At 37.5% G+C, this 22,959-nt stretch overlaps 1 protein-coding gene across 5 annotated transcripts in view; it reads right to left on the bottom strand.

Moving 5' to 3' along the window:
- EXT2 (exostosin glycosyltransferase 2) overlaps positions 1 to 22,959 on the bottom strand; it is a 73,218-nt gene that overhangs the window by 21,958 nt on the left and 28,301 nt on the right. For all 5 annotated transcript variants that reach the window (XM_040558130.1, XM_040558135.1, XM_040558134.1 and 2 more), the window contains exons 8-9: positions 17,412 to 17,543; positions 8,013 to 8,202 (exon numbers count right to left, since the gene is read on the bottom strand). In XM_040558130.1, coding sequence (XP_040414064.1) covers positions 8,013 to 8,202; positions 17,412 to 17,543 — 322 coding nt within the window. The remainder of the gene's footprint in view (positions 1 to 8,012; positions 8,203 to 17,411; positions 17,544 to 22,959) is intronic.

The raw sequence follows: 22,959 nt of genomic DNA, 5'->3' as shown, positions 1-22,959 counted from the left end.
ATTGTGAAATAATAATTCAGAATAAAATCAATCAAGCAAGGACACTTTAAACTTCTAGCTCTTCAAAAAACCAACCATTTGATAGCTTACTTACAGACATGCCACTTGCATTAAAATATGGTAACAGAAGAAAAAGTAATGAAAAGTGTATGAAAAATGAAGGTGTAATCTAATCATAATTGGCATGCATCTCAGATGTCAGCAAATCCTGTTAAATCCACATGATTTACTAAGGTCTTGGAAAGTCTCTCAAAATGACCAATTCTCAAAAAGAGATAAGTTACTATAAAATATTTGTGCTTTGAGAAACGTAATACAAACTGTTTGAATTTGGACTTATGTTAAAGAAATGAACGGAAAATAAGTGTTTTGGAGACTCTGAATAATGTATTAGGCTATCAGTTACCCCTTCTTTCATTCTGCATACTGCAGATTAAGACTACTTACTGCCTCTGACGCTAAGCATTGCTTTACCTACAGAGAGGGAAGCACGCGAGAGATGTAATGACACAAACTAACTCGGGTTGCCACTACACTGACTACCTGAGCAAAAATGACCGTCACAAAGGACAGAAGACTCCATCCTAAATATTTCTGGTTCAAAATTAGCCCTGCTAAAAGACTCCAACAGAAGTATACAGTCAATAAAAGACAACAACTACTTCAGAATCCAAAGTCTTAGAATCCATCAGGAAGGTTAACATTGTCCTTCCTTAAAATTGTCCTTTAAAATAAAAAAAAAATTTAAAAGACAAAAAAGAAGACTGTACTTTTCCTTTCTACACACAGGAGGAACGAGGCATAACGAGAAGTCCGAGACAGGTTCTGCCACTTCTCTAATATCACACTCTGAATTTTCATATACTGCTTGGAAAAGTAATGTTCTGAGAAACCTGAGCACTAGCAAAACACATATGGGGGTAATCCTAATTTTAGTAGACTTTATTATAACCAAGGTAAAAGCCCACACCTTAATTCTTACAGTAAGGGGGCATTTGCATCATTTAACCAAGTATGACAAGGACAAAAGAAGCCCAAGATAAGAAGTGATGGATAAGGCAGATGAAGTCTTACAAGCTGTCATGAGAACCTTTAAGCATACAAAAGTAAATATGCATGTTTGCACTAGGAATTACTTCTTTTGAGGTGAGGGCTTGGTGAGGGCTTTCTGTGATGCGGCAGAAGACAGAGATAAAATATTAAAACAGAGCTCCCTGGAGTATACAAAGTCTCTATCTGTGCATGGAGCCTGAGGAGAAAGACAGGCACCTCCTGTTGTATCATACTGAAATAATTACGAGAGACTAACTAGCGTTTGGATAATACATACACTTGCTCTTTGGCAACAAGACTCCAGGCATTCTTGACACTTTACTGTTCAGGACTACTGATCCACTGATTGCAGAAGCTACCACAAAAAACAGTATGTGGTCTTCTAAAAACAAAATCAGCAGTTTCCAAACTTTCCCAAATGCGGCTTCCATTTCTAATGGGCTTACAATCTGTAACAACCACATACATGACTGCAGTTCTGGCCAGCCCACAATCCTGCCATTAAGTCCTGCAACTCCACATCTCACAGCAAATTTTTCAAGCATGATTTCAAGATGATTTCCATGAACTTCAGGATTAAAATCAGTGCTAACATCCTCTATCCCAAGGAAAAAAAAAAAGTGTTGTAATTACATTTCATTAATAACTGAGCATTTCAAATAGGAGAGTGGCAAAAAGATAAACATCTTCTAAATATGCATTTCTCAGCTACAACTCTCAGTGAATTAATTGAAAGTCACAATGAAGAGAAGGGATGACAGTCATGAGAGGCAATTTTGTTATAATCTGAAGAAGTCCCCTTTCCCTGCCTAGAAAAGTTTCCATTTCCATACTCCATACATCCCTAGGCTTGCTATCTTGGCATCAGATGTTTGTACCAAAATATAAGTAACGCAAGCTTGCAAAATGGTTATATATAATAATGAATTATTGCTTTCAAATCCAGACCTGCTTCTCAGGTCTAAGGGAACTGTTAATCAATACATGAGAGAGAGAATTAAAAATAACAAGAGTGATATTTCTGTGGAGCATATTACCTCTTTTCAACAGAAACGGCATCATCATTTCGTTATATAGCATCATTCACTGATTCCTCACTTCTGAGAAACTGGTAAATTAAAAACATCTGAAAGGGTCCTTCAGCAGTAGAAGCATTATTTTCTAACTTGTCCACAAACAGAAGTGTGTTTTTATAGGAAATTACTTGCTCTAATTATTAATCATCCATTTCTAGTTTCAGCATTCAACATACGGAAAGAGAGAATCAATACAGCTGCTGTGCAGAGCTAAACAATAACCTTGGGACACCCATTCTTAGTAACAAGTTCAAAAATAGAAAGTGATATTTGAATGCAGATGGTTTATTGAATTTACAGTTGGAAGCAGCAGATAAGGATAATAAGGAGGAGCTGGAAATACAATGTATATTCCTGATGGCAAAAGCTGAATGCTTGCCAATATTAAGAGCAACATGATAAATTAAAATTGAAAAAAGATCCACTCACTGGCTACAATAATGGCATTTTGATGACTCATATAAAGCTACTCATACAAACATTCATACAAATATGCTTTTTCTGTTCTACTTTCTCAGTAAGAAAAACTAGGAGAATCTCACAGCTGCTGATTACGTGGCACCAGAGTTCATATTCGGCTCCACTTCTCCACAACTCCTAAGGAGTCTACTTGGAACTGCAAAAAGGAAAAACGTTTCCAGAAGGCGTGCAAGGTAGACTAAGATGAATAAAATATAAATTAATTAATTAAAAAAAACAAATCAGAAAACATCACTAAACATGCTTCTTTGTATGTATCTGTAATTGCTCAGATGCTCAACTCCTATCTGATCTTTCATTTGATACTCATTCTAATTGGCCTATAGCAGTCTGTATGAATTCAACTAACGGAAGTGGATGATGAAAGCCTAACGAGGACTTTTTCTAGTCTTGACTGAAAGACAGAACTCAGCTCGTATCTGAAGTTTCAAAACTTTGTCAGAAAAAGCAACATCGAGCATGTTGCATCTATTTATTACCAGCACTCCTTCAACAATGGCTGAAATTACTGAAAAAGTCTGTTCAGGTATGTCAACTGCTTACACTTAAAACTATCTGTCCAAAAAAGATTTCTACCTGCATTACAGTTTTTGTACAGGTCTATAGTAATGCATGGAATTCCTCCTATATATAAGGAAACAGATTATTGGTTTATAGGACATGATTTAGAGCCTCAGCTGGGTTTGTTAAACTAGATTTGTAGACTTCCTTCAGAAGTAACATTAGATGATTCATGGAAGACTAAAACAGTCTTCAGTCAGCTCTCCAGCTAATCAAGAAAAATGGCAGTAAGTACATTGTGAAGAAGCCAAATTAATTCAAAACCTAAAAAATAGTTCAACAAAACACTCCTACCAGTGCTGGTAAAGTAGGTAAAAAAAATCTGCCATTGAAGGCTTTTTTCTTAAAGACACAGTAACCCACAGGACACTCAGGTTCCTTATCCTCAATGTTTTGTATCAATGTGGCCAATTAACAGTACCAAACAAACAAAAATGTGGTTGTTGCAGTAATATCCATAAACCTAGCCATCTGTACCTTATTCTGAAATTATCAGCAATTTAGCTCCAGGAAACACTGCTTAAAGAACTACAGAGAAAATACTACACATTTTTTTAAAATCCGTTTTTGTTTTTCATAAAGCTGAACGTAAAAAGGAATCAAACTATCACACGTGATTCCTTACTCACTGCACGTTTACTAAAAGTAATGCACTTAAGTGTTTCTATACCATGTATGTGGTAGACAAGATGATTTCTTCAGCTAAAACACACATGATGTGTTAGTGGAAATTACTATCACAGACTGTTTCCTTGTACTTCAGAACTAGCAATTTAGACAAATTTAAATGAAAGGGCAAAAGTATTTGGCTGAACAGAGAAAATAAAAAAAAACATCCTGTCTGCACACACATTCCCAGCAGCAGACAGTTGGACCACAATGTTTATTTTATTGGATGCAGAGCGAGTGAGAAAAAAATAATTTTCCTATAGTATTTCAAAGCTTTTAACTTTTTTATTAATATTATACATGTAGTCATGGGCCTGCTGATGTTACGGCTGGGTTGACAAGCTTCTTGCATACCCCATATGGCTGAGTATAAATGTAAAACTCAGCCAAAGACACAGAGATCACATCCCCTAAATTTACAGAACGCTTAAGATCAGCAAAATGATTCTGCAAAGTGTTAAGGTTCTGAATTAAAATCATTATCATACGTGATATTTCCTCTCTGCTCTTGTACAAAAGATCCAACGTTTTTACCATAAGCTCTCTGAAAGCTTTGATATGCCTGCACAAGACTTCTGTGTTTCTCATACATTCCTCTGCTGCAGCTTCCTGATCCTGATGCACCCCAGGGCACACTGCTGGCTCATACTCAGCTTGATATCAACCAGAGCTCCCAGATCCCTTTCTGTGGGGGCTGCTCTCCAGCCTCTTGTCCCCCAGTCTGTATGTACAGCCAACAATGCCCTTTCCCAGGCACAGTCACTTGCTCTTGTTAAACTTCATTGTTGATAGCCCTCTAATATGTCAAGATCTCTCTGCAAGGCGTCTCTACCCCTGAGGGAGTCAGCATCTCCTCCCAATTTAGTATCATCTGCAAACTTACTCTAAACACCTTCTGGTCCCATATTCAAATCATTTATGCTAACACTGAAGAGAACTGGCCCTAAAATGGAGCCCTTCAGAACCCCACTAGCAAGGCTGCCAGCCTGATGTAACCCCATTTCCTATAACCCTTTGAGCATGACCCATCAGCAAACTGTTCCCCCATTGTATCATGTTTTTATCTATCCGTATGCTGGACATTTTGTCCAGAAGAATACTGTGATAAACAGTACTGAAAGCTTTACTGAAATCCAAAAAGATTACATCAACTGGCTTCCCATTCTCTGACTGCTTACAATACATACTTCTCTGATAACAATATCAAGTGTAATTGGTGTCATTTTCAATTATAGTACTATTCTCGTGTCATATTTGCACAGCACTATGCCAGCTCCACCTCAGGAGGCCCAAATCCAATTCTCAATTTACTGTGCGTAATCAATATGGAAGACAACTTTGATGTCCTCCACCCAGCCCTCCCACTTACACACACCAAACAAAACCACAGGACTGCAATGACGAAAGCCAAGGCTTGCTTCTGTACAGAAATGTGTCCTGTATATGGAAACACCCAGGAAACATAGCACTTGATGCTCGAGGAGGTCAAGCGCCTCAGCTTTGCTACAACCAATTAAAAGAAAATAGCCATAAAAGTGCAGATACTACTGTAGGGTAATAAACTTGACTTTATCAGTGACAGTGGTGCACATTACAAACTTCAAACTCATTCCTTGCCCTAATCCATCAGAAACTTCCTGGCTTTAACAGGCTATAAACAGCAGAAGCTTTGAAGTCCACAGATTAGGATCGCTAATAGACAGACCGAAGGAGAGACTGGCTGAAGAGCCAAGTGGAATGCCCTGCATGGATCTGAAATAAAACAAGTTAATTTAATCAAACTGACCTCTCTTTGGCCATGGCCCAAGAGATTACAATGGTTATAACAGCAATAAAGAGACAAGGAACGCTGGAAACAAATAGTTATTTACTTCATTGCAATGCTTAGTCTAATGTAAGGGCAAAAGTGCCTAGGCGTTTAACTACGCTCTCAAAACAATTGAGAGCACAGTTTTAAACTCTACAGCCAACAGCATTTTTTTCTGAAACTAGTTTGTCTTCTCAGTAACTGAGGCAGGAAAAAATAAAACGCTTTAATATTCAAGAACTTCTAAATGCAAAATTAAAATGAATGATTTAACAGAAAAGTTATGCAATGTTTTATTTGCTTCAACTTTTTTTTTTTTTTTTTTCACTCAAAGGAAAACATGGAAACAATCCATTTGGGTCAAGTCCACCTGCATTCAGAGGATACATACCCTCACAGCTTACATAACTGAATGAACGTAACACTAAGCATTTTTGCTTTCAGACAAACTTCTTACTGCAAAAATTCCAGTATCATCAATCTATATGCAACACTTCTCACTTCAAAAGACTGCAAACATTTCATAAATCACTAAATTTGAGGTGTTTAGCACAGCAGCATTACTGAACACTTTTCAAAGCAAACAATAGAGCTACTCTGCTTTGAACTGCAACAAGTTGCCAAAATGGCAAATGAGCCAAGTGAATAGTTGTAATAGCTTGGCTCCCGAGAAGCTGTCAGAAGATGGTAAATTGAGACAAATGGCGAGGGATTAATTTTTGCACTGCATCTTACTGCTGTGCCAAATAGCTAACTTCGAAGAGTGGAAAACAGCAGCAGCTGAAGCTGAATTACAAAGCAAGGAGTCCTAACCACAAGCATGATTTGATACAGAAGATAGACGAATACACAAAGTTCTGTATCACCAAATTTAGCATTTTTGAATACATGTTCCTAGAAGGAAACATTGCTTCTCGAACAAAAACATCACCTGCATTTTCCGATGAGAATGACCAATTCATATATATGACATAGAGGAAATAAACTCATTTACAACTACTATATCTATAGTCTCAGGAACTATATTACAGTATCAGGAAAAATGAGAGCTGATGGCAGACAGAATCATGGTATTACATGGAAGAGGACACAGAAACACAGGATAAGGATCTGGGACTTGAAAACAGGCAGCAAGATGTGAGGACTGGGCAACCTGAGATGGAGGTCCTGGCACAAGGGTTAATATATGACAGGAGAGAATCTGGAGGATCACAGACCTGGGGCAATAAAGCTTGAAGTCCTCACCTGAAGGAGGCACAACAAGTGAAGCAGAATGCCTGAGCCAAGGCCTAAGGGAAGAACACCCAGAGTTTAACCCCTCTGCTGTTGTTGACTGGCAATATTGATGAAGGCAGAGCGAATCGATGCTTACTGCCATATATAAACTACACTTCCACGTGTACACTGTAGTGTGGAAAAGCTTATAAAGGCAGTTTTGCTACCTGAAGTTACATATGAACTAAAACCAATTTGTTAATACAGTACAGCAGCATGCCAGGCCAGCAAATACTCGTGCCAATGAAGCACACCTTGGATACTGAAGATTAAACAAATGAATTCAAATTTATATCACCAAGTCCACACATGAGCAATTAACATACTTTTGAAGCCAAATCTTTAAAAAAAAAAAGTCTTCAGATGTAAATTATTTGGGGAAAGGTCTCTGAATTTGCCCTCACTTTACAATAACCATGAATTCAAAAGCTTAATGCATCCTGCAGTCTTCAGACTCACTCATATAAAGAACATAGTAGCATATCTGTTGGGAAACAAAACATTTTAAATAAAGGTATGTATGGCTTGTTTTATTGGGATAGCCTTAGTATTTTCACAACACATCCCAGTGGTGTAGGAACTTCTCTTCAGACACCCAAAACGTCTCAAGTTTTCATTTAATCAGTCAAACTACCCACTTATTTTATAGTCTCAAACACTCACACTACTTTGCTGCTTTGAACTGCGTTTGCCCCACAAAACAGTCCAGCAGAATAAAAGTTATTCATAGCAATGACAGTTTCTACAGAAAAATAAACCCAAGCATGGACAAATCCAAGTCTCTCTCCTTACCAGTCCCCAAAATAAAGTTAAGGGCAGACAATGTTTCTGCAACTATTGTATGTTACCTTTGATCCTAAAGTTTGTGCAGAACCACTCACATGGTTTTTTTTTTAAATCTACTTTGGCCTCTCATTTCACTTCCAAAAACATTGCCACAAAAATCCTATTTTATTATTTTGAAAGAAACTATTAAATAGTTTTTGAAGACACATTAATGAACCAGAAGACAGGTTATATTGTAACCGGTGCAAGTAGACACGCTACCCCCAGGTTCACCCTCTTCCACCACACCTACCATGAGGTCTTACCTTCTGGTGGATTCTTGTTCTGATTGTTCCAGACAACTAACAACTTGGACAGACTAGGCACTTTGGACACCTCAGTGATGACTCGGAAAAGGCTCTCCACCCGGTCGTAGGTCAGAACTATAGCTGTGAATCCTTGGGACTGTGGTGGAATCAGTGGAAGGAAGAGTGGGTTGCTCACACTGCTCCATTTCTGTGAAGGAAAGCAATTCAAATAAAGTGAATTATTACAGTATGGAGTAATTATTATGGTAAGGAGTAATTCATGTAGACAGGATTTAACCATCAGATTTGGATTGTGCTCAGATCAGGCAGGATGATTCTCTAATTTCAGCATTTTTTTCCCCTCATAACTTTCATTCCAATCTCTTAATTCAATTTTTATTTTTACCTAGCTGCAACAATACATTTAAGAGGATTTTCAGAGAAAAAATAAATTGGAGTAGGCAAATAGATTTGTGGAGAAGGAAAACTACAGTGAATTTTGAGCTCAGCTACCATAACTCAGTTTTCATTCACTAATTACTATTTCAGGACATTTATATTTACAGGCAGGACTTAGTGAACAAACTTTATCAGTATTACAACTTCAGAAGTGAAAAAATATTAAAAACATCCGAATAGCAAAAACCATAAACCTGTCATAAAATGGGCATCCAAGCAAAAAAGCAAAAGCAAGCACTAAGAGGAATAATGTACTAGCTTCCACAAAACTGTGTTTGTTCAGTGGGGTGAGAAAAACTATTGTGTAAAAAAAAAAAAAGCACGAGATGCAAAGATGAATTTCAGAGAGTTATCTACCCCTCCTGAATTTTAACGAGGGCATCCCTTTTAAGACTTTAAAGGCCTTATTTCAAGACACTGCCAGCATAAGAGGCCAGCTCAACTGGCAAGAGGCAAGACAGACAGCTAAATTCTCACTGCATGTGCCAACCCCGTTTGGAACCAACAGTGTCGAGGAGGAAGCAGTGAAGGGACCACTCGACAGGAATGAAAGGTGTTTTGGTCTCAGCTTTTCCATCCCAACTGACATTCCAAGCAGATACCAAGGGTCAGATGGAGAAGCAAAGGCTAAAACAAGACCTTTTGGGATGAGGTGAAAAGCAGAGATGGGAAAGCCGAAACTAAGTGATGCTGTTTTGCAGGAAAGTCTTGAATTCTAACCTGTAAAAACTATGAACACTCGTAGGAGTTAGTAACTGCCTCAGAAACCTCAGGAGAATCTTCAGCTGAACACATACTGTATGTTTGCTTGTATCACAAGGAAGGCAAATTTTACTGACTCGTATTTGCAGAAAATTTTGCAATTTTCCACATCCGTATTTAATCTTTGGGCTACTTTTCTTTACACATCCATTACCCTCCTTATGTTTAGTGGACAGACACCTCTAACTAGAATGTTTTGTAACTATTAGGACAAGGAGAACAGATAGCCTAAAGGAAATCATACTATTTTTTACCATGTTGGCAAAGGAGAAAAAAATATGTGAATACCATTGCCTTCTACAAGCACATCAACATTGACGTGGGGATAAACGTGAGGTAGAAGAGAGACATTTAAATTTAAGCACAACATTAGCACTCTGTTTTATCCGTGATGGTCTAACGATATGTTCCAGGCAAGAATCTGGCAGTAGGAGTAACATCTTTTATTAGACTTCCCAAAATAGCTGGAAAGACAGACTGGTCTTCAGCTACACGTGTCCTTTATCAGGTCTGGTACAAGCAGCATTTGATATAAGTTGTCATAGAGGTTCCCAATGGAAAACACACAGCTTTTACCCGCCAGGAGTAGTAGGGTAACATAGTAACAGTAATAGCACAACATGGAACTTCAGTTCATGAAAAGGACATGGCTACCTGTGATAGAGGAGGACTACACTCAGTAATTCAGAAAATATATATCCATTACTTTAACAATGGATACATGCAGAGAAAAATCTGCTTTCAGATTATTATAATTTCTAAAATTAAGGCTTCCGTAAACATTTTTGCTAATTTTACAAGACGACTGGTGGCAGAAGAGGTCAGCCCTCTGATTTTGTTCCAGCTTCAATAATTCCTACAGCAAATCACAATCTAAGCGTTAACGGGGCACAATCCACCTCATTTAAGCTTTACAGACTCATTTCCACACAAACCCCACCCCAGGACTGCTATTCCCTAAATGATCCTTGTAACGTTGAAAAGCTCTTTAAAACAACTTTCAGAAAACTCTTTTCATTAATACTTGTAGCAGAGGTTTAATTTCATACCCAGCAGACTTCCGAGAAAATATGATGTTTCTATCCTACAAGTAGTAGTAACCGGTAAAGTAATCTATAGGTAACTCTGTACTCATTACTTATGGACAAGTATTGCCACCTAAATTAATAGCCCCTCCCTGAAGTTTACTTTATTTAGCAACTTTTTCTCTGGCCACAGCATTTCCTAAGAAATGACTTGCTAGATATCCCTGGAAAAGGATTATTCCCTTTATATCATTCTAAGGTGATTTTAGGTACCCAAAGAAAAAATGAAGATGCATGACTGTGAGCACATGCGTATGCATCTATAAAAATTATCATGCTTTCTCCTAAGAACTTGTTTTAGCTACACTTAAATTCCAACTTTTACTACTTTCAGAAAGGCATGAAAATTCTCCCTTGCTGGTTATAACTTAGAAAAAATAAGACAACTTTTAAGGTGTTTTTGCTCATGCATCTACTAAAGGATGATGGAGGGAAGGAAAAGCCTGTAGACACACACTAATGGACGGGAGAACCAAGCCTCTCATTTGAGAACAACATTTCAAAAAGGCAATTAAGCATCTCTCAAGTGCCATTAAGAGCCAACCCCCTGCTGCCTGCCTAAAGAGTGTGTCTACAGTCTGAGACCTATTGACCCCACTTTCTGCAGGAAATCGGGCAAATTCAAGCCTCCATAATTTACTAAAGTCTTCCAGATTTCTCCTTTGGAAAAGCAAGCCATACAGGCAATTAATTCAACAGCAACCTAATTAAATCTCCATTATGGCAGCAAAGCATGAAATGGGTAATGATATAGGGATGGGTTCTCCCAGTCATTGCTCAAGAAACCAAGTGGCAAAGGAACATTTGCTCCAGCCCCACCTTTATTAACATTCATGATGGAATTCACAGCAACTTTCACTCTCAGAAAGAAGAGCAAGCAGCAACAGTGGATTGATCATCCATCACCTCTCCTTGACAAAGTGCTGACATTCAGCTATCAATAAGACAATCCTTCAGTCTTGCCCTCCCAGCTAATATCATTACAGGAACCAGGATAATTAATCTAAGATTAATAGGTTGCTTGCTGTGAATTATTTTTATGGGCAAAAAGGATCAACTTCAAATGCCCATTTCCTACGAATAATCTCTCATGTCACTTAAATCGTGCAGTCTCAGATGTCTGACAACTCTTGCAGATCACACAAAAAGCCAAAGTAGTGGGACCTGAATGACGGCAAGAACTCATAGATAGCATGAAGCTGGGGAGAGAGGAGATTTCAGGAATGGGTATGTATATAGGGAAGGATTCAGACTACTGCAGCTGTCACGCATGCTTTCCACAAGTGTGCATGTGTAATAATGCCCTTAGAAATAAGCACTTACCTTTACTGTAGAATCATTAAAAATTGTTCTCCCTCTTGGTCATTAATAATAACTTTATTCTACTTTAGGAGAAGTCAATGTATTGAGGATAAGATATTAAGCGATTTGAATTCTCATGTGAGATGCTTAGGGTTGGACTTGATGTGGAGCCTTCAATTTCAAGTTAGCTGAGAAGTTTTAAACAGACTGTTCTTAGGACACAGAAGTGAGACAGGTAAGAGTTTCAGAATGCTACTGAACAGAGCTGGATCTAGAACTGGCCGATCATTATAAATATCACAGAATCTCAAAGGTACTGGTATCAGACACAATTAAGACAGGGTCTTACCCCAGATTTCTTATTTGAGTGTACACTGGGTCTCACCAAAAGAGACTCAAAGAAACACACAGCAGACAGATTACAAACTGCAACACGAAATGATCTCTAGGAAAACAAGGCTGTATGATGCTGTTCTATATTACAGAAAAGAGTCAAGAACTTCCCAAGCTATCATTTAGTGGGAAAATACAGCAAAAGCATTTTAGAATAAAATTCCACTGTTCCCATGAACAAGACAGAGGGTTTTCCTCCCTATGTATTTTATTTTCAACAACCAGACTTAGTGCTTGTTATAACCAACAGCAGTGAAACCACACAGTTTGAATGACAACCATTCTCAATTAAAACCACAGAGGTAAGGCCAACAGTGCTGAACTTAATACAGTAGCTAAGCAGCTCATCTATACATCTAAGCAAAGCAGAGATGCATCCCCTGCCTCTGCGGGTAAGGCTTTTTCAGCTGGGTTGTTCAGAATATCAATCCTAACCTCAATGTGGTTTCAATTATGAATTATCAGACCAAAAACGCCTTGATTTATTCTATTTTGCTCCAATTATTCATGATAAGTTTTTATTGAATACTTTGAGAAATTATTTCATCGTACTTCCCATCCTCAAGTGGTCATAGGGCAAAACCAAAGGAATTAACCCCCTCTCCTTCTCTGGAGCCAACCACAGCAGTTACACTCCGCAGAATCACAAGTCAAGTTGCAGGGGCCAACATTTCACATTCTGGTCAAGATTATAAAACTTCCTCAACAACATATAAGCCATAAAGGCGCACAGGAATTCCTACTTGAGTAATGAAATCTGATATCATGGATTTCGATTGCCAAAATGTATCATGCAACTATAACACTGTTATTCAGCATGTTGTGTTGTTTTTTTTTGTTTAGCTGCTTGGATTTAGTCAGCTTCCTGAGCCCTTCTGACAGGGCATCTATAGACTGAACACATTTTTGATATAAAAACTCAATTTCAAGTTCATCTCTTCAACTCTTATTTTTAGTAATATGCCAAAGGAAGAGATTTTTGGTGATAACAGAATTATCAAGAATAAAGTTCATATTTAAAGGTTTCCATAAGGCAGGTAAGTTAAAGAATCAACTCTCAAAATTATGTTTCACAAAAATAAAATAAAAAATTATAACAATCAATATTTATAACTGAACATCTGTGGTATAGTCTATTTGTCTGTAACATCAACACTGCAAAAAGTATATAATTAAACTGAAATTTATTTATTCTAAGAAAGAATATGTATCTTCTAACACGGTAAATAAAGCAAAATTTCACCCACCTGACTCAAACTATCACACAAGGTAGCTGGAGATACAGCAGGAACAAACAGAGTATCATTCAGTGGAAAAAAAATAATCCAGATGTGCATTGCCAAAAAGAGTGCTAACTTGTTTTCATTTACAGATAAAATTAAAAAGTATATATTAATGATTGGTTAATGTTCTGAAGATGACGAGTGATAATAGGATGGAAGTCCAACTGTAACAATTGGCATAATCCGGGGACCATAAACTGTAAAGAACTAGTCAAAGGCCTTAAAAACAGTTTAATCATTTAACAAGTGTCAATTGTCTGGTAATTGGACAAAGCCCACAAATGAAAATGGCGGGGCTATTGAACGGCATTTTTTGCACTGTTAATTCAGCTATTCACTTTAGTTTAAACCAAACGATGCCTCACTGGGAGAAATGAAATCTGTTATGCTTATTGTTTGGCATAGTCATACTCTTAAGTGATTATTAACGCTTAGTCTCTTATCTCCCAAGGTCAAAACTCAAATGCACCAACTGAAAAACAAATCCTAATGTTTTATAGGTCCAAGTTAGGAACAGGCTTAAAAGAATTTCAGCAAAAACAAGGAAAACTGGAAAAAAAGAAAACATCCGCATTTTTCAGAAACCCATATATGTTAGGAAGACATTAGGCAAAGTAAGAAGAAAATTTAAATCAACACAAACATCTACAAGTGAGAAAGTGATTTCCCTCTACTAGAGCATAACAAAGTACTTAACTGACGGTAACAGATCAAGGTCCTTAGCTCTAATGCAGCCCAAACTGGTAACAAGCAGACTGCACACCCCATAAGCCGTCATTTTCTGGCTTTCTTGAACATAACTGATTGCCTCTACCTCATGGTTAGCGGCTGGACCAACAAATCTAAAAGCCATTAAATTCACGTGCTGGCAGCCAAAGACTATCTGAGACAACAAGGGAGTCAAGTGGCCCAGGAATGAATTTGAGGCCCCCAAAAAATCATTTGCTCCCTCCCCATTAAAAGGAGGAAACAAAGCACATTTTTATTGAAAGTTATGTATTAGCACTACCAGCCATCCACTTCCTCAACAGGACAGCGTGTGAGTAGGCAAATTATCTACACTACATTTTTTCCTTTAGAAAAGGCCAACAGCCTTCAGTCAAATGATACAAACACATACGAATGTTTGAATCATATATTGTATTAAGTATGCAATTAACTGCATATGCATTTATCTTCCGTGTACCTTATACCCCCTCCTGCTGGAAAAACATCCTGATGCACTGATGCTGTGCCCACGCTGCAGTGAAGATACTCAGGCAACAGTCTCACAAATGTTTTGAGCCAATGTAAGCCAAACTAACGCCAAAAAACACTGCAGCAAGCTTCTTCAATTAAAACAGTTATTGCACTCCCTGCACCTTCTGCTAATCTGACTATGACTTTTAAGTACTCTTTCTGCAATTCTGCTCTCTGTTCCTATCTGAGATGTGTAATGGGAACAAGAGCATATGGACGAGCACTGCATTTAATCCTTACCATCCACAACAGCACGGGAAACAACAAGGAGAGCTAGAGGAACTGGATGCTGAGCCAGCCTATTTCCATGGGAGAATATATGCGACAAGTTCTGGAGGTCCCGTTCTGGCCAGTAACACAAGAATTTATGGTGCTGAGTTACTTGCACATTTCACTGTGGTATTAATGTTAACTCATAGGCGCTTCACTTCAACAGTTACCTGTGTGTCCTGGTCCTGAGGCCAATCTGAAATAATCTTTTTTAAATGCTTCAGTATTGGAGTTTATTTAGAGACTAATACAGCAGTTCTGCCGCAAATGAGGAACACATTCAAGTCACCTTTAGTTATTTTGTCTTATCAGAGTTCAAGAATACACTTGGCATCTTCTGCTACCTCAAATATACACGTGTACCTGCTTTCCAGCTATCATTTTTCAACTAACCAGAAATTGTAACAGTGCTATGAGTGCACATTAGGCACAAACTTAGATAAGTAACATACTCAAGCAGATCATTTATTTTGCAACAAGCAGAATTTTGACAAATACCACAATATTTTTTTTTAAATCTTTTTAAAAGAACCCTGTGACTTAGCAGGTATGGTATATATCATCACCTTCTAAATTGTCTTCAGTAAGATATTAGCTGAGTCCTGGAGAATGTGGTCCCCTATAGATCACAACTGTAATGTGCTCTCACCTCAAAGAGATAAAATATAATACATCCAAGGGAAAAATAATCTAAAAGGTAAGTTGGAGAAGGCTTCAGTTATTCACTTCCAAGGCAAGAACATGGTTCAAAGCCCAGCAGAATTAGATGGCTAAAAAATAAGAAGAAAGAGCTTGATGGAACGAATTTTTCATGCATGCTCCGAGTAGCTATTAAAAGCCACAGTTAAAGATATCACAGGATTGGGTACTTCTGTTCTACAAATTTAACTGCTCTTGAACACTTCCCGATCTGAATTCTATTTTGTTTAACTGACCCTGTGAGAAGAGGTCACAAGCACTCTGTATTGCTGGCTAATATGGAGCTTATACAGCCCATAAAGGAACTTTTTTATGATGTTTCTGTTCCACACTAAAGCAAGAAATGAATTCATGCACATATTAAGCAATATTCACAGACTAGGATAAACATCAAATTCTTTCAACTGAGACACAAAACCACCAAGGAACTGACCATTCGCGGCACGAGAGAGTCACAATATGAGGTGTTAACTCCAACATCCTGGACAAATTCCAGCCTGTCTAATTGCAGTCAGCCTTCTAACTTTTCTTAGCAGTTGCACATTGATACAACTTTCCTGTTTACTCCTCGTGCTGCCCTAGCGTGGCACAGCTGCTACATGTTCCACCACAGCTTCAGTGCTCTGTTCGATATGTTGCTCTGTCGGTGGCAATAAACCTGCCTAAGAACCTCTAGGTTGAAAAACTAGTATAAATATTTTTTCCAAGAATATATATTAAAAAAAAAGAGGAGCCTGCTTGTTGCTCACAGTAAGAATTGCTTCCCCAGAAACTGATGAGTTTCCAGTACAGGAGAGAACCATAAATATTTTTTTTTTATTCCCTTTAAAGCCCCTTTAAGGACATTTTCTTAATTTTACTAGGTGCTTCCAGATTCTCAAGATGCTTGATTTGCTAGCATAATCTAAAGGTGTTAAGATGCTCTGACCCCCTAATTGTAGAATACGTACTTTCGCAGCTTGCTTTGTTCCTTAAATACATGTGTTACATTTCCTCTCTACACAATGACAACAGTAGACCAATGCCTTTGGTTATGCAACAGAAATTTGTCTTCTGAAACACAGCCATGAGCTTCTCACCCCTTGTAGCAACTGTTCACACTCTGTCAGTCTGAGGAGTTTGAAGTCAAACACGCTACTCCCGAGCACTCTTACCCAGCTTTCAGAGAGACTCTCTCTAACCCATCATAAAGTGAGACAGTTAACAAGTTTGCTTTTATTAGTAAAACAAAACTATTTTTTATATTTTGACACAGAGAAAATTAACTGATTATGAGTGAAAATCATCTGCAGGCTTTTATATAGTAAAAAAATCAGAACCAGCTGCCTGGTGCAGAAGGTTAATTAATTCTCCAGCATTTTTTTTCTTAACAGAGGCAGGTTCAACTGGTGAAACATTTATTTAAGGGAAAGAAAAAACAACCCAGCAAAACTTTGATCATCAGTTTCTGCAGTAGAGAAATTACGTAGAAATAACATGGAGGAAATTGCAGGCATAGGACTGATTAGCTATTTCAGCAGAATTACATTACAGACCCTTGCAGACTAACATCTTCAGTATTTCCACCATTTCCATTGCAGTTACTCATTTTTAAGAGCACTAAACTCATACTAAATTCAACAGAAATAAATGTGTGTATGCATGCGTGAAAAATAAATAAATATATAAATGAGCAAGCAATTTGGAGCGTGCAATAGTAGAAGTTAGAAGTTTGCATTTCACAGCCAGGACATAAAATGAACTGCTAGGTATTTTGCCAGCTGTCATAAAATATATTAACTTCATCTGTGCAAGTTACCAACACAATGCATACACAAACACACACACAAACACAAAGAATTATTACCAAGTTTCCTACCACATACCTTTTATACGAGGAAAAAAAAGCAATTTGTTTTATGAGTGAACCAAACGAATTTACTTACCACAGCTGGGGGATCATTCCATTCTTCATAAGAAATGGCAGCATATGGGTAAATTCTATCATTGATAATCTGAAGAGTAGCAAGAGCAATTGCTTTCATTGATTGAAAATATGCTTCCCAGAACCACCTTGCCTGTAAAGAGAATAAAATTCACTTTCACATTGAACAGATGCAGTGCTTAATAATCAGTTTTGTCTTGACTTATACAATCTGTTCAATGCAGTCTACAAGTCAGGTGGAAATTAAATCAGGAGGCATGTTTTTTGTAACAAGAATATTTTCATAGAGCCAGAAGACTTCAAACTCCATCCCACTCTCAAGAAAAAGATGACTTACAGCCCATAAAATGAAGCAGCAGCATTAGTTTGCAAGTGACTAAGTAGAATGGAAAAACCTTGCAGATACTCAAAGAAATCAGTTACTTCCACGCTTTTATCATTATTTTTCCTCTTCAAAAATGTCAAAAGCAGTATGACCACAGAACAGAAGTTACCGTTGTACTGTTTTTCCAAGGCAGAGGGATCCACAGTGCAGCTAGGAAGCCTAAGGAGGGCACAAGGCCTAAAACGTGGAACTTAAATGTCACCTTTTAACATCAATATTAGAGACGGCTGATCAACTAGAGAATGTTAGTACTCATGAACTCTATCAAACTAGTAACTTCCAAGTGTGCCAAAAAACTCAACACTATTATTTATACAAGTAAATATTAAGATTTTTACGTAAAAGGATGTACATGCATATACTGATTAATTAAAATATTCACTGGGGCTAATTTACAACATGGGAAGTGTAAAACTGAATGCTGAAACAAAGCCTGTGATTTCCTTGTACACAGGCACACTGAATTTCACAGACACGTCAATCTCAGGTCCTGTATGGCAAGTTTTAATCTCGCCCTGGTTTCTATGTGAGACAGAAATGCTGGAAGAAAAACGGGGAGTTGGAAATGAAAATGCTGAGCTATCTGATATCCTGTTAGATATAAAAACATATTTTAAAAATACCTAGAATCATCAAATGATCCTGTAGGATCTCATCCAACTCATAAGGAAACATGTTTTGCCAGTAAATATAGTTCAAGTGTTTTGGCCAAAAAATGTAAATTTTTTCAACCTGCTTTTTCTTGAGGAAACTCCAGCACCTTGAAGTGTCCAGAAGGTAATTTAATTTAAAATCTCCTTCTGGTTCAGTATCAACTGTAAGAGTATGCATTTGTATCTCAGTGGTAAAACAGAAGAACTTTTTTTCCTAAGCTTAGAAGCTCTCACACCAGAATACAACTGAAGAAAACATCACAAATTTGGACATGAAGAAAACATCACAAATTTGGACAAACACTATTTTATTGTTGTTACTTATTTTTTAAATAGCAAAAAGTTTTTTACAGAATGACCACTTTTAGCTATGTGATATGAGAATAATAACTAACATTATTTAGAATATTATGTTACTGAAGGAATATTGGAGCTTTTGGAGATACAGACTTCCAGATGAACAAAAACTAACTTTTCTTTAGCTGTAACGTTAAGTTGCTAGTTTATCTCCAAATGCAGTTAACAGCTTTTAAATAGAAGATGGAGTGATTCCTACTTGGATACTTTGTGCTGTAGTGTTCCTCAGCTAAAGCACAATGTAAAGGAAAGAAATAGGGAAAATGCAAATTCATGTGCAAACTTGCAGAAAATCATGCATTTGTTACCCTGTATGTTACTCTGAGTATAAGCTATGGGATTCAGAACTGAAATTCCGTTGCCAAAACACTGGCCCCAAAACCCTGCTCTGTGGGTAATCTGTAAAACTCGTTCTTCAGAATAGTTTTGTTAAATATTGAAGAAGAAAAAAAAATCATGCTCCAATTAAAAAAACTAACAGAAGTGCTCTCTGGAGCACTATTTTTATCGTGAGAAAACAATAACATAAGACTTACTGGTACAGAATATTTCAAAATTTTATTAAGGAGACAGATGAGTGTGTCCAAAATATTACACTTCTCTGAAGCCTGTCATCCAGAGAAAATGCAAAGCAATTTCACTCTAGAACAGAATCCCTTCTCTCTCCATATCCCTCTCCCTGGTGGACTTAACAGCTGGATAACAGTCTGAAAGAGTATTACCCAGAACACGGTACAAAGCAAATATTATGCCCAACTGTAAAAGCAGAAGAACTACATGAACAGGTACGAATAAATAATGTCTGACTTCCTAAAATACCCAAAAGGCACTAAACAAACACCACATTCTAAGAAAAGATACAAATATTCTTTTTCCCCTGTCCCTTTTCTTAAGAAAAATGTATTATCCAGAATTCAGCAGCAAGTGACTTGAAAAGAAAAACAGAAGTAGATTAAGAATTAAAAGTGACCAGAGCAACAAAATGAACCACCTCTCTATTCAGGTGTCCTAACTGAACAAGAGTAAGAACACAGACTCCAAATTTGATTTTCACAGTAGACATCAGTTTGAGAAAATCACTGCTATAAGCAGCAGTAACTGGGAAAGAGAAATTATTTTATGTAGCCTTTTAACATACAACTTTAAACAGCAATTGAGTAGCATGGGACTGTATATTTCATTGTTACTAAATGACAACTTTCCTAACCTGTTCTAATTCTAAGATTGCTTGTATTGCAATAATTGTAACTGACTAGCTTTGTACCAATCAACTCTTTTTCCTCGTTCAGTAAAACTGGGATGGATCTGATCTAGCATCTCTTTGCTGAAAGAATGTTTACAACGCCAGGAAAAACTACACCTTTATACCAGAAGCAAAAGTGTAGAAGAGGGCAGGGGGAATTTACTTTTTATAGACTAATATTTATATAATTAGTTTTTTGTAAGGAGCTAGAAAATGTTCCCACAGTTGGTTGTAATTTTTTGGAGTTGTGTTTCTTTAAGACAGAACTCAAAACCTTCTAAGGGGATTCTAAGTCTCCAAACAGATGTTTCAGGGTCTCATTACTTCCTCCCCACCTTGTTTGCTTTTATAAAGCAGAACTGATTAACATGGTTTGCTAGTCTCCGCTACTCAGCATGGTGAGTTGCTAAACATTTTGGGAAAGTTTTCTATTGGGAAGATGTGTGTCAATTCCATTTGAAATGTATTTTCTGCTCTACTTGGTGTGGTTGAAAAGCTTATGTTGGAATGTAACAAATACCTAGGGGGAATAAAAATCCCATGAACACATACAGGGATACAGGAGAGAAAAACAAGAAAACCAGCCCCGAGATATATTCCTGACTCCAATGTCAACTTTTAGTATTCTTGTATAGTTTTTCCAAGCTATCCATTTCTCTTTCCCTTATCTGTGAATTTAGGAGACTAATGGTTATGTAGCTCAAGAGTAGCTTTAATACACTAGGTAATGGTTGTAAGAGATTGCAATTACAACACGCTAATTAGAGCTGACCTGAAAGGCTTAGAGGACCTTGAAATAAATGATCCACATTTATAGATCTTGTCTTCCACACAGCATTAATTATACAAGGCCTACAATTAAGATATGGTCAGGATACCATTCCTTTCAACTTGAACTGAAATTCATTTCTAGTACTCTAGAAGTCTGCTTGATTAGACTTTGGAATTTTCTGAGGAAACACACTACGTGGACCACAGATTTGTAGTGAATGCTAAACTTGTATACACCCAAATATTGCTTTGGTCACAGGCAATCTAAATTATAAACAGATCAAATGTGTAGTTTGTACAACTGCCAAAACAGCACAGATGAACACATGTTCACCTGCTTGATTTTGTTCTGGGTGTATGGCTTACCTGGCACAAGCTTGGGACAGAAGCATTTGCAGCTATTTTCATAGCTGCAACAGACAACAGTACGCAGCAAAAGGGTAGCCTACTCACAAAAAGTAACATTTATTTAGTAAGGTGTTATTTTCCTTAGAAATAAATACACTTGGGGGCCTAGCATCTCTTTATAAGCCAGCATAGCATCAGGTTACAGAGTCCATTCGTATAATGTTTATAGGTTCTAGTGTTAATGCCGCTAATGGTGCTCCGGTGTAGAGTGCAAGACAGATCAATGTAAATCTTGTGATTAGTTTGTGAAAAGAAAAACACTAGGCATGAGGAAAGGAAAGGAATACTTTCTGTAATGTTTAGATCAAGAGGAAAAATATTCCATGAAGGGAACTTTCTAGTCTTCTGTCTTTTCACCACCCCACAATTTGGTGGGAGTTTGTCAAGTTAGCAAAAGGGAAAAGACAAGATTTGCAGAAGAGCAGTAAAAGTTAATTGTCCATAAACCATCATTTCTCTCAGCTTCTGGGTCAGGCGCCATGATGCTGTAAGATCTTGCCCCACGGCAGGACTTCAGTCTTTCCAAAATGCCTTGAAAAGATTTATGAGGCCTTGAAACGTAACCGTTTTCGCACTGGCTGAGGTGACTACTTCAGTGTTTTCCTTTTTCAATGACTCCGTGTTTCTGATTCTTACTCCCTGATCAATAGAATTGGGGAAGTCTGGCTGAACAGAAGAGCATGACCTAGCTGCTACAACTACACTGGCCTGGAAACTAGGTGATCTTACTTTGAATCCTGGTTCTGTGAGTTATTTACAGCTAAATGTTTGATGTTCATTTGACTCCTTGCTTCTACTTCAGCATCTGAGCAGTATATGTAATATCTACCTCATGGAGATTTCACAAGATGTAACTGTTTCAGGCCCTTGTAAATTTGGGATTGGAGAGAAGAACTTAGCTTTATCCTCTCATTATTTGTAAAAAGAAACCTTAAACTAATAAAACTAACGTTTAGCCAAGCAATGCTACCGAAGTGACTGACTTCAGCAATCGGTCGCTAAAACGTGTACCCTCAGCAGCGAAATAAGAGTTATTACAAGAAACATCCACAGCTCTGCTGTGTATATATACCAGCTCTAGTCGTGGAAGGTCATCCACAAAGACCTTCAGGCTCCAAAGTTACACATGATACTGTAGTATAATCAAATGCTTTCCTAGTTAGTGAGATCTAACAAGTTATTGTCCATTAAGTAAGCTATTATAATCAGTCACATTCACCCTATAACCTTTCTGTTGTGCAGTAAGATTAGGCAGGCTACTGAGGTTCAAGATAAACTGAATTATCATGTATTTGCTCCACACTAAAGATACATATGAGGATAGCTGATGAAATATAATAATCTGATAGCAAACTGGAGCTCTCATCCCCTCCAGTCTATCCCCTTAAGGTAAAATGGGACTGAAGAGGAAGCATCAGTTCATCTTTTGGAAGATGAAACATTTTATACATAATTTTCCAAAACAAATCTTCAGTTCAGATGGAGGATCCCTGTCATCCTCAAGTCATCAATTTTAGCATGCAGCTCTTCAGCAAAACTGATACCAGCTGGGTCAGCTAAAAACAGAGCCATCTTTGCTTCTTTAAACAGGCTTATGAAAAACCCTCAGAAGACTTTATACAATTAAGAATAAGATGGCAGTTTGTTGTTTCTATAAAGTGATAAGAATTCAGGTTTTTAAAAAACTGCTTGTTTGATTTAGGACTCTTAGGAGCAATATCACACAATCAAA

Source organism: Cygnus olor, chromosome 5 (assembly GCF_009769625.2).
Source record: "Cygnus olor isolate bCygOlo1 chromosome 5, bCygOlo1.pri.v2, whole genome shotgun sequence".
NCBI lineage: Eukaryota > Metazoa > Chordata > Aves > Anseriformes > Anatidae > Cygnus > Cygnus olor.
This window is presented reverse-complemented; position numbering and strand designations above follow the sequence as displayed.